Source organism: Semicossyphus pulcher, unplaced genomic scaffold, assembly GCF_022749685.1.
Source record: "Semicossyphus pulcher isolate SPU_LCO1_2020_fin unplaced genomic scaffold, fSemPul1.0.p SCAF_4, whole genome shotgun sequence".
In the NCBI taxonomy this organism is placed as follows: Eukaryota; Metazoa; Chordata; class Actinopteri; order Labriformes; family Labridae; genus Semicossyphus; species Semicossyphus pulcher.
Genome location: NW_027211715.1, coordinates 7,435,547 through 7,450,415, shown reverse-complemented (window position 1 = coordinate 7,450,415; position 14,869 = coordinate 7,435,547). Strand labels below are relative to the sequence as shown.

The window sequence follows — 14,869 nt, the reverse complement described above, 5'->3', positions numbered from 1 at the left end:
TCATTCATTGTCTGCCTAAACCAAGGAGAGCTTATTCGTATGGTGTTCTAATGTTGTTTAGGACTTGATGACAGGAGGTCTTTGTCATAAATAATTGAGTGTTAGAAACCCTTAATTGTGGTGATATTCCATCCATTAACTTCCACTTATCCAGGGCCGGGTCGCTGTGATATTATGATATGAAATAAGGCCACATTTAGCACAATGTCTCCAGTGGTGGTTCCGCTGCTCAATGAATGAATGAATGGAGTGGAAACCCGAAACATTCAGAACAAGCTGGCAGACAAATAACAAGGTTGCAGGTTACACCTGTTTGAACACAATGGCCCTGTGGCCAGCAAAGCCATGACTCACGCGGTCTGTTGCCGCTCTGCCTGAGAAACATTTGGAACGCAGCAGGAGTCATTCTCAGAAAGCCATTCCAAAGGCCACCCAGAACTTAAATTTGCTGATCACATTGTGAGTTATAATAGAGTAGTATGGGCAGTAGTTTGAAGCATACTGTCATATTTTATTTCTTTTTTTAATAATCAGGTTCCTACTTTTCTTTGGTGTCATAGTAAGCCAGAGGTGGTTGGTTTTAGTTCATTGTGAACAGTAAGTGCTGGCAGCCAAACCTGCAGGACGTTTCATGACGTGTGTATCGTAATAGTTTTTCATTCTATTCAATGCTTTGTCAGTTTTCAGCATATTAGCTGCAAATGGTAAATTGACTGCACTTATAGCACATTCGCACACCGTTGGCTATGCCACCAGGAGCAATGTGGGATTCAGTGTCTTGCCCAAGGACACTTTGACATGTAAAATGGGGGAGCTGGGGATCGAACCACCAAGCTTCTGATTGTAAGACGACCGACTCTACCACTAAGTTACAGCCACCCAGTTGTGCTTTGTAGTTTGCCTGGTGTTGAGCAGGTATTAATTTTGCAGCCATGACTTGTCGAGGCATGGACTCCACTAGACCTCTGAAGGTGTGCTGAGGTACCTGGCACTAAGACGTTAGCAGCAGATCCTTTAAGGCCTGTAAGATAATAAGTAGGGCCTCCATGGATCGGACTTGACAACAGATGAGCTCACAGCCAAGTTGGGAGTTTGTAGCTTTCCCCTCTAATTATTTAGAAAAAAACTAAAATGTCACTCATTTTCATTTGGCATCCTCACATTTTATACAAAAAGGAAAAAAAAGACTCAAGTCCGCAGAATGTCGCAAGACAACGTTTGATGTTGAAACCTGAAAATACTGCAACAGCTTATGCCGGAGGCATCCACCCACCACCTCCTTCTGAATCCATCCATTATCTATACCGCTTATCCTGTTCAGGCTTGCAGGGGGCTGGAGCTGATCCCAGCTGACATTGGGCGAGAGGCAGGGTACACCCTGGACTGATTGCCAGTCAATCACAGGGCTGACACATAGAAACAGACAACCTTTCATGCTCACACCTACAGGCAATTTAGACACCAGTAAATCTAACGAGCATGTCTTTGGACTGTGGGAGGAAGCCGGGCACCCTGACGGAGCTCATGCGTTCACAGGGAGAACATGCAAACTCCACACAGAAAGGCCCACTTCGTCTGAACCGGGGTTTGAACTAGGAACCTTCTAGCTGTGAGGCAACAGCGCTAACCACTGTGCAGTCCTCTCCTTCTTTCACTAACTCCCCTAACATCCTCACTGCCCAAGTTCGTATGACTTGGGAAAAAAAGGGGAATGAAAAAAAAACTACAGTAGTGATGAAGACTGTGACAATGCCAATAACTCAAAACATTTACACATTTTGAAAAGCTTTCCTTTTTCTGCTTCCCTCATGCGGTAATTTTCCTACAGTCCCTAAATCATACTAAGTCCTATACTGTGGCAGCTATGATTTAAACCCAGTCAGCCTTCTATCTTGCATCCACTTGTGTGCACCCATTCCTTTTTCAATGTATTCTGTGAATGGAGCAGACCAGCAATAATGTAACATAAAACTTAGAGCTTCACAGTGAACATATTTATTCCCTCTGCCCATATTTATTCAGTCTGCCCCAAAAAAAAGCAGCAGCTTTTCAGGGCAGAGCAGCAGTAATTCATTGGCTCTGCGCTGTGCATGTACGAGAAAGTGAGAGCTGCAGATTAGTTGGGGAAGTTATTTTAGTCAAACTGTCCAGTTAAAGAATAAACACAATAAATCATATCAAATCACATTCAATTAGAGAACAGCTGACCTCGACTGATAGTGGGTTTTTTTTCTCAAGAACTATATCTCATAACAGTTACACCTCTGTTGGTTTTGATTTTAGCATCCTAACAGTGTTTGCTACACACTCCGTCTTTCCCCACAGCTCTGTAGCTGTCTACTAGATTCTAACAGGATAAATGGCCTCTGCTTTTCAGTGTTATTCACAGTTTATGGCAGTAATAGACGTGTTAATTGTCCTAGACTGCCATTAGCATCCAAGCTAAAATTAGCTGCTCCATCATGCTCGGAAAGCATTAAGACTTAATAGTGCTCATTTATAAAGGAAGTTAGCATTCCCTCACAAGCCTGAGACAATTAGGCAGAGAGCGCTGAACAGTAAAATGTTTACCTCGATGGCTTAGAATTGTTTTTTTGAAAACCTGAGGAACATTTTGAAGCAACATAAACATATAATTATGGTCACAGCAGTGCAGTAACAGATATTTATAATGATGACTTGTATTGTTGTGGTCATGTCCATGTGTTCTTGAGTAACCTCTCATTAAATTGCACACAGATTGTTAAAACACTCGCCAGAGAATCCCATCCACTGTGCATCTGACTGCCATAAGATATTGTGGAGGTTATTTGGTCAGACAGTGCAGACTTGTTTATTGTCTCACCGTAAATATTTCAAGCCAATGATGCCGCTGCGTGCCGACACTGTAATGAGATTCAGGGTAATAAGTAGTCCTGGTCACCAGCAGGGTCAGTGATGTGCCTCGAGGGGTTTGATCTCTGGTTCAATTTTAAATGTCAGAGTTATAAAGCTGAACTACTGCTTCCTCGCTCAACCTTGGAATCAATACTCTCTACAAAATACTATAGTACCCACACTGTATATTATTCTGATCAATGCTGTACTATACTGATAACATCATTTTGGATATGTAATACAATTCAAGCTGGTTATTTTATTACTATGACAATAATGTAAATCTAGCATGTTCCTTAGACTCAGGCTCACTCCTGGCTAAGCATGCTGCTGGGCTAATACAGGGAGCATTTTAAGAGCAAAGCCATCAGCGCCAAGCATAACTGTATTTGCATATGTGCAATTAATGGTTTAATGTATGATGATTTTTCCTGTCTCAAATGCACTAATAAAGGCGCCGGTTTAGCTCAGCAGTTAAATCAGCAGCCATGTACAGAGGCTACAGTCCTCAGTGCGGCGACTCCTGTCCTCAGCCCCTTGCCGCCTGTCATCTCCACTCTCTTTCCATGTTTCCAACACTATCCACTGTCATCTCAATAAAGCCATGAAAGGCCAAAAAAATAATCTTTAAAAAAATACAAAAAATGCACCAATAAATACCACAGCATTAGCTTACATTTTATAGGGGGGAAACAATTATTCAAATACCCTAATTTCTAGAACTTCATTATCTGGGGAGTCACAACCTTATATAAAAGTGAATTAGTTGTCTAGTTCAGTGGTTCCCAACCTTTTTGACTACACGGACCAGACTGTAGCTACAAGCAGTTTAGCGGAATTTATAACAATGTGATCCAGCAGTGAGCAGTTTATAATCATGCAGCGCGGTGAGGACACCGATCTGTGTGTGGTTCTCATGCTCTGTATTTCCATGAACGACCTTGATAAAGGATAAAATACATCTCCACCACATGCTGTGAATGACATCAGCAGGAGGTGATCCATGTTGAGTTATCATGCCGCGCGGTGGAGGAGACAGACGTTAGAAGAGGAGCAGATATGACATGTGTGTTTTGATGCTCTGCAGCCTACCTGTCTCAATAACATTGTGATCTATCTAAAATTTCCGTGCACAGTTAAAGAGTAAACTTCGTCTGTCATGCTGATATATGTCCATATGCTGTGTAGTTCATATATTTCACTGATAGCACAGAGCTGTGGAGGCCTCAGGCTTCATGATCAAACAAAGTTTTACATCACGTCATGGGATGCGATGCAAGAGTTGCCAGGTCCGCGTTTTTTTCAGCTGAACTGGGCTACTTTTGAAGTGTTGCTGCAGGTGCAAGGTACTGTGCGGTTGCACATAACACACAGCCCATGCCACGATTCTGACTCCATGTATGTTTGAAATGTCAGACCCCCTTTGGTTTCGCGGCCCGGTACTAAACGACCCAAGGCCCTGGGAACCCCTGGTCTAGTTAACTAAATAAATAAATAAATAAATACATTCAAAAGACCACCATATGTTTCAAATCAAACGACAGTCATCATGACAGCATTTCACTGTTTGTATGTAAAACAGCACATTGTGCCAGGCCACTACAGGTACAGCCAGCGGCTAGGAACCAGAACACATGCAATCATACTGTGCAAAGTTAGAGTATGCAACCCTTGTCAACTGCTGATCACACAGAGCTGTTAAATATATTCAGTAACACAAGTAATAAGAACATTTACCCCAGTAGTAGAATAATTACTCTTTGAAGATCTTTGGCTTAAGTAGCTGAGTGTACAAATACACTCTTACAAGAAAAACTTCTGCTTTTAAAATCATATTTAAGTATGACTCACTGCCTGAACTGTCCAAAAAGGGAGTGTGGGAGGAAACAGCTAATCCATGCTGACACTGAGGGAGGATATACACACATGAAAAAAAGGTCACTGACCCTGACCTCGATTTGATTCAGCCATATTGTTAACAAGTGGGCTATTGTGTGGTTCCGGAGACTTGATATTTTCCTCAACATTTATTTTAAGTGTAATATCAACAGGATTATATGAATCACTCCTTTCTCTGATCTGTCACATTAAACTGAAAATCTTGCTGTGGAGACCGATGTTAAGACCAATGGTAATGGTCATTTAAATACAACTGTTTAAAATCGATGCCGTGGATTTTGGTGCTGGGAATTTGAGATGGTTCCCACTCCCAGAACTCCCAGTTAACTTTGCTAACATACATTTCCAGTTCAAGAGAGGAAATAAAATGGCTTCCTGAATATTATACAGTCTACAAAGGCTTTTTTTATTTTTAGGAATGTTCTTTAATATGCATCATTATAGGATGTAGCTGGCGAGGAAGTATCTGACGCACCAAACTACTACAATACAAACTTTCTATTATTACAGCTAAACAGTCCTCATAAATGTGTAAAAACATTTCACCCGCCGAGGTGTATCCATCATGCTTTGTGACCTGATCGCCTGCTCTCCAAAGAAACAGAATACAACCAGATGACTTGACGTACATCGTCTCATGTTGTCTGTCTGCTCCTCAATAAGCCATTAAAGTTTGCAATACATAAAATATGTTGCACGGTGATCAAAAGATGCTTCCTTACTTTATCATGGTAGTAGGCTCATTTTCCCCTTGAACAATGTTAACTTGAAAGAGAAAAATTAGCGTTGATTTAATGCTAGAGTAACAAAAGTTTAAACTTATTAAATTGTTGAACCCTTTATCTCTGGTTTGATGATCACCGAGCAATTTGTATTAACTGATCAGATTGTTGTTGCAGTTAGAGACAACGTTGTCAGAAAGCCTTAGCATGTTATTGTTGTAGGCTGATTTTCAGATTTTCTCAAACTGGTCGGTTTTACAATTTTTGGAGCAGATTCTCATTTGGAGAAGCTGAAAGTAGTGGACAAACACTTGTAGCTGTGGAACACTCATAATCACAGAAGCATGAAATAAAAGAAAAATCTGTCTAAGGCCACGGGGGAAATACAGTCATTGTTTTGTCTGTATGCAGACTACTTAAATGTGTCCTATCCAATTGAACATATGGTCTATCATTGCATGTCTGTTTATGTATACTGTATATCTGTATACTTTTTTTATCACTCCACTCGACCGCAGTGTTTAGGTAATGTTGGTGGGTTGTCCGATTGACTTAACAAAGATATAAGAGCTGTATCATCTAAATACTTTAGTTTAGAGTGTATTTTAATGTTTTTTTCTTTGTACGAAAGTTGTCCTTTTTCACAAGTGATATGTGTGGCATTTTCACTTTTGTGCTTTGTGATTTTTTGATCATGCACAAGTTAGACGTCCAATTTCAGGGAATATTACTGAAACCTGCAGGACACTTTTCCCCTCCAGTGTTCGACTTTGGGCCCCTATCTTGGAAATCTGGAAGTCGAAACTCTGACCTTCATTTCTTCATCTACTCTTGTTTGTTTTGTTTTGTTTTCAGATAAAATGAAACATCATATTGTAATTTCCCAAACTACAACTAATGCTTAACATTAATATTATAGATTTTGGTTCCTAACCTTATACCTAAACCTGATTCCTAACCTTGACATTTCTTCTGAGAAAGGAGAAAGGAAAGAAAGGAATAAGCTGAAATGTTCCCACTTTGTTGCTTAACCTTAGATTGCTTCTTACTCAGAGGCACCAGAACACACAGACACAACATGCAGCTGTCAGCGTCGAATGGATGCTGCTGCTCCTGCCTGAGTAACACCTGGGACCAGCAGATGCAGTTTAAACCCAATTTGTTGTGTTGCAGAGCAGGAGACGGCCTCCATTAAGAGTGGATGTCAGACTTCCCGTGGGCCGCACCGATCGATAGCAGATGTCTTTATTAACAAAGAGGTGCTTCAGAAAGACCTCTTTCATAACTGGATATTCACAGACAGATGGTGGATGAAAGTCTGTTGGTTATGGAACATGAACAGACACGTCTATATTGGCTCTGCAGGGTCTTATACCTTTAGTAACAGTATAATACTAGCACATTAAAGCAATATTTTGGTTTGTTTGAAGTGGGGTTATATGAGATAACTATCCCTTTAAGAACTAAAAACAAATACCTGTGTCATATGTGTCCCGGTTTTGGTTATATAAATTATGAATATGAATCCACAGCTACCAGCGAATCAGGATAGAGAGCTGTAAGTGGCCGTGGTGCAATATCTTTGGAACTACATGAGGCTGTCTTATAATGTAAAAAAATACATCTTAGTAAAATATCACCACTGTTCTTTAGCAGTGTAAACACTCTCCTCACCTATCAGAGCGACATATAAAGCATGAGCACTGCAGCTCCATCCTTAACAGCCCCGCTCTGTTTGAATCATACATTTATATAACAGAGGCCTGTGTTTGAAAGAGACAAATGAAGCCAGCGATGTCACAGATTCCAGGTCTGAAAAAGGCTCATGCCCGCCAGGTGTAAACTGGTGACCTCTTATTCGCTCAATATTTGCTCCAATAACTCCAGCCAGGGATCATAAACAGGATAAGCAGGTACAGACAAAGGATAAATGATGGTCTCAATATAAAAAAAACATCATCTCTACTGCCGATGGCTACATTTTTTTTTATTTAGTTGTTTAGAGTTTCTAAACAATACAAAACCATCCTTAAGATTTATTTCTTATCTGGAACAAAGCTATATAGCTTTGTACAGGAAGTGAACACAACACTGACTGGTGGCACAGAACCCCACTTTCTATGGCACAAACATTCAAGGCAGAGTAATGCTCTGTTTGTCTTTCTCTTTCACACTGTATGAATCACATTTTCTTCTTGACTTTTCACATTAGAGATGTTCCCAAATATTTGTGCTACACAATATGCAGCTTAGCACAAATAGTCCATATATAACAATAACTACAAACATGTACTTCAGTTCAGTAATATTTATATTATTGACTCATAAATTCAACCATAAATAATTTGACCAAACTTGAGTTTATGCATGTTTTTTGCTTGTACACTTGTTTAAGAATTAATATTAATGGTCATATTATATAGCTAACAGGTTTTTGAAAATGTATAAAAGTATTTTTTCCTTATCCCATTCTGCCAAGGAATTATGTCCAGTTGGATGATTCAGGCCTAACAGTTAACATCGAGGGTCAAACATGTCAGTTAAGGTTCTCAGTCATCCAGGTCATGGCAATACTATAAAAAAACTCTTTGTGTTGCACAAGAAGACAGTCAAGTTTAAATCCTTGCAGGAGAAAGCCGTTGGTTTTAAAGAGGTGTAAAGGAGGCCATCTTTGTTAAACTTTTTCCTTGCATTTTGTCAACAACACATTCAGACTGGGCCCCTCCTCCTGGGCTCTTCGTCATCAGAAACTCACTCTCGTCGAGAACATTCCCACCCCGCCGAGCTTACACCGACAGCATCACGGTTACCTTTGCGCTAGCATGCTAACCGCCGGTTACCTTGCCCGATCCGGTTTGAGACACCTACCTGTCCAACAGAAAGAAGGCCAACTCTGCATCGCTCTTTCGCCATGTTCGCCGGTCTGAATGGGGCCCAGTTGCTAATTTGAACCACTCCCACACTCACCTATACGCTGTGATTGGCTCAGGGAACCACAACAGCGCCCCTCCTGAAAACGTCAACAGAATAGATGAAGAGGGAAGGGTCTCACAAGGGTCTGCACACACACTCACCAACACACAGGTATAGAGGCCCATAAGTGATGATTTATATATTATAGTATATTTGTAAAAGTCTGTATTTTATTTTTCGAGGAAAATCCTACTTATTATACCTTTGAACAACCAGCACTTAACATAGGTAGTGGTCTGAGACACCATCTATCACCCACATACAGAGCTGTTTTGAATGCTCTGCCCAAACAGCTAAAACCACACTCCCACTTTGGATCATGTGAACCTAATGGCCAACAAACATTAGAGGTTGTTAACAACTCCCAGTGATACAAGGTCAACAGCCCAGGTGTACTTGCATACCAATGACCTACAGAGGCTTATATTTCTAGCTCGGTCCACCAGTCAGTTTAGAGCTGAAGAAGCCTGAACTTGTTGATTAAGCCTTGAGTCAAGGGTCAAAATTCAGCAACACAGAAAGTTGTGTACAAGGCAGGGTGTGGGAGTCAGGCTCGAGGGGTTTAGCATCTCAGGCTTTTATGCAGGAGACCAGAGTTTAGGTCAGCCAAAGTGTAACAGTTTACGTCCCGGTATCATTTTCTAACCTCCACCACACCTTCATTTTAAAGTTGCAGTAAGAATTATTTTTGGATAAATAATGGGCCACATTACTAAAAGTCATTTTATGGCACCACTCCTGATAATGAACCATCAGAGAACTGTCATGTTCCCAACTTCTCAATGGATTGTTTAGCTTCGTACAGCTCAGAGTTTTCATTTTATTGTTGAAGACTTGCTGTGCCCTCTCAGTCTCACCACTTTCAGGCAGAAGTTCAGAATGAAAGAGCTCAGATAAATTGATTTTATGCAGCCTGCCCAGCACTAACAGCACATAGATAAAGTAAGCAAATAGCTGTTGAACATAGTGGAATAGAGGATAAGGAGCCAGATATTTCCCTCGAGAGTTTGTGGTGATTAAACAGTAATAAAAGGAAAGTAAATATTGCGCTTAAATAGATAAGGAAGTCAGACACACAACCAAGAATCAATTCAAATGTTGCTTCATTTCTGCTTGATGTGAAATTGCAGACTGCTTAATAACATGTTAGCCACGTTATCAACTTTACAACCCAAGGATAAGTTTGCAGCTTCTTGTGCTCCCCCTAAGAGTTTTATGTACCAAACTTTAACCATAACTCAGCCACTTTCCCAAACATTAAGCATGTTGCCAGGAGCTTAAAAATGTAATCATTGAAAAAAATGCATCATTAACCACAAGGTAGGACTTTGCAGAATCAACATCACATGTGTCCTTTAAGGCAACCCTAACCCTAACACGGCCATTACTGATTTCATCCATTATCCCACTGCGGTGGCTTGGCAAAATCTTTTGGAGGTCCTAATTATTGTTATTTAAGCAGTGAGAAAATCAACTTGCAGTGAAAATTACTTGAAATAGGCTGTCCATTGCAGATGTTATACTGCGCTGCACAGCATCAATGTTGCCTCACAGCTAAAAGGTTCCTAATTCCAACCCCGGTTCAGACGAAGTGGGCCTTTTTTCTGGTAAATTGTAGCTCAGTCTGTAAGGACTTGGCTTGGAAACCAACGGTTCAAGTCCGGTACGAACCAAGCGTGGAAATCGGGACTGGTAGCGGGAGAGGTGCTGTGGCATTTCCTGAGCACTGTCGAGGTGCTCTGAGCAAGGCCCCCACTGCTCAGGGTGCATGTCCATGTGCAGCCCCCTCACTCTAACAACTGTCCATTCATGCATGTCCATGGAATCCTGTTTGTGTATGTGTGTATTTCGGGCCCATGTGTGCTTAGCATGTTTCTAATGAGTGAAAACATTGAATTTACCCTTGGGGCTTACTAAAGTGTATCTTCTAAATATATTTTGTTTTATAAAACAGTTAGTTCCAACCAGGGGCTGCACAGTGGTGCATTGTTTTGAACTGTCCAACACAGCTAGAAGGTTCATAGTTCAAATCCCGGATCCCGGACAAAGTGGGCCTATTTTTCTGGAGTTTGCATGTTCTCCCTGTGCACACGTGGGTTCCCTCCGGCTTCCTCCCACAGTCCAAAGATGTGCTGGTCAGGATAATTGGTTACTCAGAATTGCCTGTAGGTGTGAATGTGAGCTTGAAAGGTCGTCTGTCTCAATGTGTCAGCCCTGTGAGCTATGTGCCTCACTCCACCTCAGTGTTCTGAATACCATTAGTTAACATTACAGCAGATCGTCTATTTCTAGATTTATCAAGCTGGTACCGCTGACTCACACAGTCTTTGGTAACATGTTGACACACACATCTTTTTCGGGGAGCTTTGCAACAGTCCAGTTCCAGTCAAGTAGCGGAACTAGAAGATACAGTGAAGATCCAAAGCTAGCATTGACACTGTGAAGAATACGAGGCTGCTTTTATTCAGAAACTTTTTTTAATGTGGTTTAACTCAATTATTAATGTCAACACAAGTATAGTCCATTATCCTAAACACTCAGGTGTAGACTCCCCTGTGTCATAAACTGGTGTTTTGAGGCAGAGTGGATACAGAATCTTTACAGTGCTCTGACTTTGAGTTTAAATTGTGTGCTGAAGGTCAATGTTCTTCACACCCTACAGCTCTCGACCTGTGTCTTAACAGATGAAGAATCACTCCATTTACTCTCTAAGACTGTCTGTTCAGCCACTTTAAGAAAAATCAATGTACTTCAGCCCCGAGGAGAGCAGTACTCCGAAGTCGCTGCCATTCTGACCTACAAATGACTACTCTGCCACCCCCAAAGGCTCAGCTGTGTTTACGTATGAGATTTGCTGTATGTGTGACTGTATGTGTATGCTGGAGTGTGACAGGAAGACAAAGAGACAAAGATACGGGGGTCTTTGAAGCACAGGAATTCATTTGTAACAGCATAAGTGTTGTTTTCTGTTATAATTATGAAAAAAAGTGTATAATGTCCTTGTCCACAACACTGTCATTTTGTTTTTAAGCTGCTTAAATCCAAAATGCTAACAATCAGCATCTTTTCAAACATTTGAGTGAGGATTAGGACGACAATTTGTAAATAAACACTGGAGTGGTTTCATCATACATATTCAGTATAAGGATACATTTCAGTGTTATTATCCTCTAAAAAGTACCTGGACACTAAACGTTCATTTTTAGTTAGTATTTCACATGAACAGTTACCCTAACACTGCCTTTATTTTTGTAAAAGGTAGAGATAACCAGGCTTCTTTTTGAAACAGACTCAGAGATCTGCTTTTGCTCTTTTGCTCTTTTTTCTTTTGCACTGCAAAATCAAAACTTTCTCCATGTTCACTTCTTAGATTATTCATTTTATTTCCTTTCATTTCCACAGAACTTATTCTTTGGTACAAAAACAGAATCGTGTCATACTCACCACTCTGTTGTTCTTAATTTTAAAGTGATAACGTTGAAGATTTTCATTTCAATAAATGTCTGTTAAGTCACTATCTATCGCCGAATGAGGTAACACAATGGTGATTGAGCCTATGGCCCACTGATGAAAGCCTTTGCATTTGCAGTACAGACTGGCTGTCAGTGGCGACTTTCACAGAAAGAATCACAAGCGGCGCCCAGTTAGTGACACGTTTTCCATCAGCCAGCAGTGGTTGGTCTGCCAGAGAGTGTAGGCGGAGCTAAGCGGCTGCTTTTCCTGTCTCTGCGAGTGTTGCGAGTAAACAGTAATCTACTATGGCTCAACAAACAAAGAATAGATCGATGACTACAGATACAACTTCAAGAATAAGTGAAAATCCAAAGAAAAAGAAACAAACTGATGCTCAGATGAAGGCAAACAGTCTAAAAAGGAAAGTGACCATCAGCCAGGAAAATCAAGACTTACAACCGGAGCCAACCGTGGACGTCACACATGCAGCACTGTCTGCAAATCTGGGAAGTGTGCTCCCGCAATTACTGTTTATTGCCATAGGTGCCGCCAAAGAGAACGAAACTGAGATCTTCGAGATTACCACTTTAAAACAAAAAACATTTTAATTTACAAATGAATCCCAATTTTCCACTTTGCCGTCTTCTCGATCAATGTAAAGACACTGAATGTGAATCCTAAAACTTCCGGTAGATTATTCTCAATAAAATTCCTCGGCCTTTTTGTAAGAAAGCAAGTAAATAAACAAAGGCAGTCATAAAACACACACAAACAAAGACAATTAAAAAATTGCATGCAAGTATGAATCATTGGTTCTTTCCAGATCAATTCTTCGCAGAAGGGGAGCCAGTGCAGTACAAATGGTACCTGGGTGTAGCTAAGTCCTTGGGAATAACTTCTCATACATAAAAACAGATTTCGTCTCTCTGCAGTGTGAAGAAATTTGCTTAATTTCTGACTGTTACACATGCTGATAATCCAGCCTCTCTGGTCATTCAGAGTACATAAAACAGCTGTTGTTTGGATTTGCACCTTTAAAAGAGATGAGAACAGGGGCTGCTGGGCTGACACTCTCCTCTCTCTCTCTCTCTCCTTATAGGAACCTGTTATACAGCCTCCCAGGGAAGACTCCTCAGTTTTCCATCCTCAGGTTCTCACAGGAAGCCGTCCTGCACTGCAATGTCACCAGCAAAGCAGCCAAACACAACTCCGCAGAGAAGGAAGTACTCTGCCACAGCACCATGAACCAGTCCCTTTCGCTCATCCTCAGGGCCATCCGCTCAGCTGAGAGGCTGGTATGCTTTGGCTTGGACTTGTTTGAAAATTACCCGAATGATTCGAAATGATCTTGGCTGACGCAGATCCACAAGTGAGCTTGGACACACTCGAGCAAAAACTGCCAATGATCAAGTCAATGACGGATAAATACATCGTGAAGATTAAAACAATTGATCATCCAATTTGAAAATTAAGAATCAGAGGGGAACTAAATGAGCACTGCTCAACAGGGAAGCAATCTAAACTTCCACCCAATAATGTCTCTTCCCCACACTCCCCAGACTTCCCTAATAACTATTAGCGAATCAATCACAACAATAAGCCGTTCAGATTAAAGGGACAAAGTTTTTTTTTAATGATTTTTATATGAAGGGTTGTAAAAACAAATTTTCCCATTGATGAATGTATTTAACTGACTTGTTGCACACTATCTCTTAGATATGCAAATAATAGTGACAAATATGAAATGCACTATACCCTCTTCATATCAAATCAGACCAGTAAAAGTCATAGGGTAACTCTTATATCATTGCTGTTCTTTGACCAGACACTTGCACTGTTGTCTAGAAAACTTGTATCCTTCTTTCTTGGACAAATCCCAGCACAGGAGTTTTAGAGAAAACGAAAGCAACTATTCGATAATGAGAGTAAAAGGCAAAACATTTGCACTCTTCTTCACAGACTCTAGATGTCTTCCAATGTAAGAGAAAGAAATAGTGTGTTTGAACTGAAGTTCTTCACACTAAGAGAGAAGGAGTTAAAAACAAAAAAAACGTTGACCTTGCAGGTCTTTTAATTTCACTTTGGTTTGTGGGGTCATAAACGGAAATGACAGTCATTTACTTCCTGGGTGTTACTCGTGTAACTGTTGGTCTACTACTATGTAGAGACTAAACGCTGGTAAAAACAAGCTAAATCTGGGCAAGCAGCTTCCTAAAACTTCCCATGTGGTCCAGCTGCACCAAATTCTAGCTGGCTTAGAAAAGCAGTTAGCTTGGGTAGCCGGCAAGTCGCCCTGGAAGTAGAGCCCCGTGCACTTCGCTAAAATAGCTAATCAAGGGTGCTTAATTCTGTTTTTGGACGCCTGTTTTTCAATTGAAATGTTTTTTTTTGTTTCGTTCTATTTTTCTGTTTTTGTATGAATTACGTAAATGTAACTTTATTTGGATGCTAGTCAGCTATCTAGCTAATGAGACACAGATATGGAATTGTCATTGGATGCATTTTCTTTCTTTCTTTCTTTTTTTTTAACCAGACAACAGTCAAATCCTTAGACCTTTTTATCCACAATGGCCTTGTTAAGCAATAAGCCATTCTATTACTTCCCTTTAGCTGTAAAGTTACTGTAAGCCATGGCATCTTCTGGCTCGTTGCTAAGAGCAATAATAGAATCACATTTAACAATGATAAGAATATTACTGATAACATTTAAAGCAACAGAACACTCATGCTGTGTTAATGAATGATGTGTTAAGCAATAACAATTATACTTTATTTTTTGGTTCTTGCAATTAAGTCAACTAACAGCAGTTTAAGAGTAAAATAGTTCCAATGACTTATTTAGAAGTGTGTTTCCAGATGACTGTAAGGATAAGGATAGACCACAGCACACACATTCATCACTGCAGAGATCTGTGTACCTGGTTACTAATACTTCTGACCTGGCC

General features: G+C 40.5%; 1 protein-coding gene across 1 annotated transcript in view; it reads left to right on the top strand.

Annotated features, from left to right (window-relative positions):
* Positions 1-13,270, top strand: part of LOC138607860 (inactive N-acetylated-alpha-linked acidic dipeptidase-like protein 2) — a 328,674-nt gene extending 315,404 nt beyond the window's left edge. The window contains exon 15 of the mRNA XM_069680514.1: positions 13,024-13,270. Coding sequence (XP_069536615.1) covers positions 13,024-13,270 — 247 coding nt within the window. The remainder of the gene's footprint in view (positions 1-13,023) is intronic.
* Positions 13,271-14,869: the final 1,599 nt, after the last annotated feature.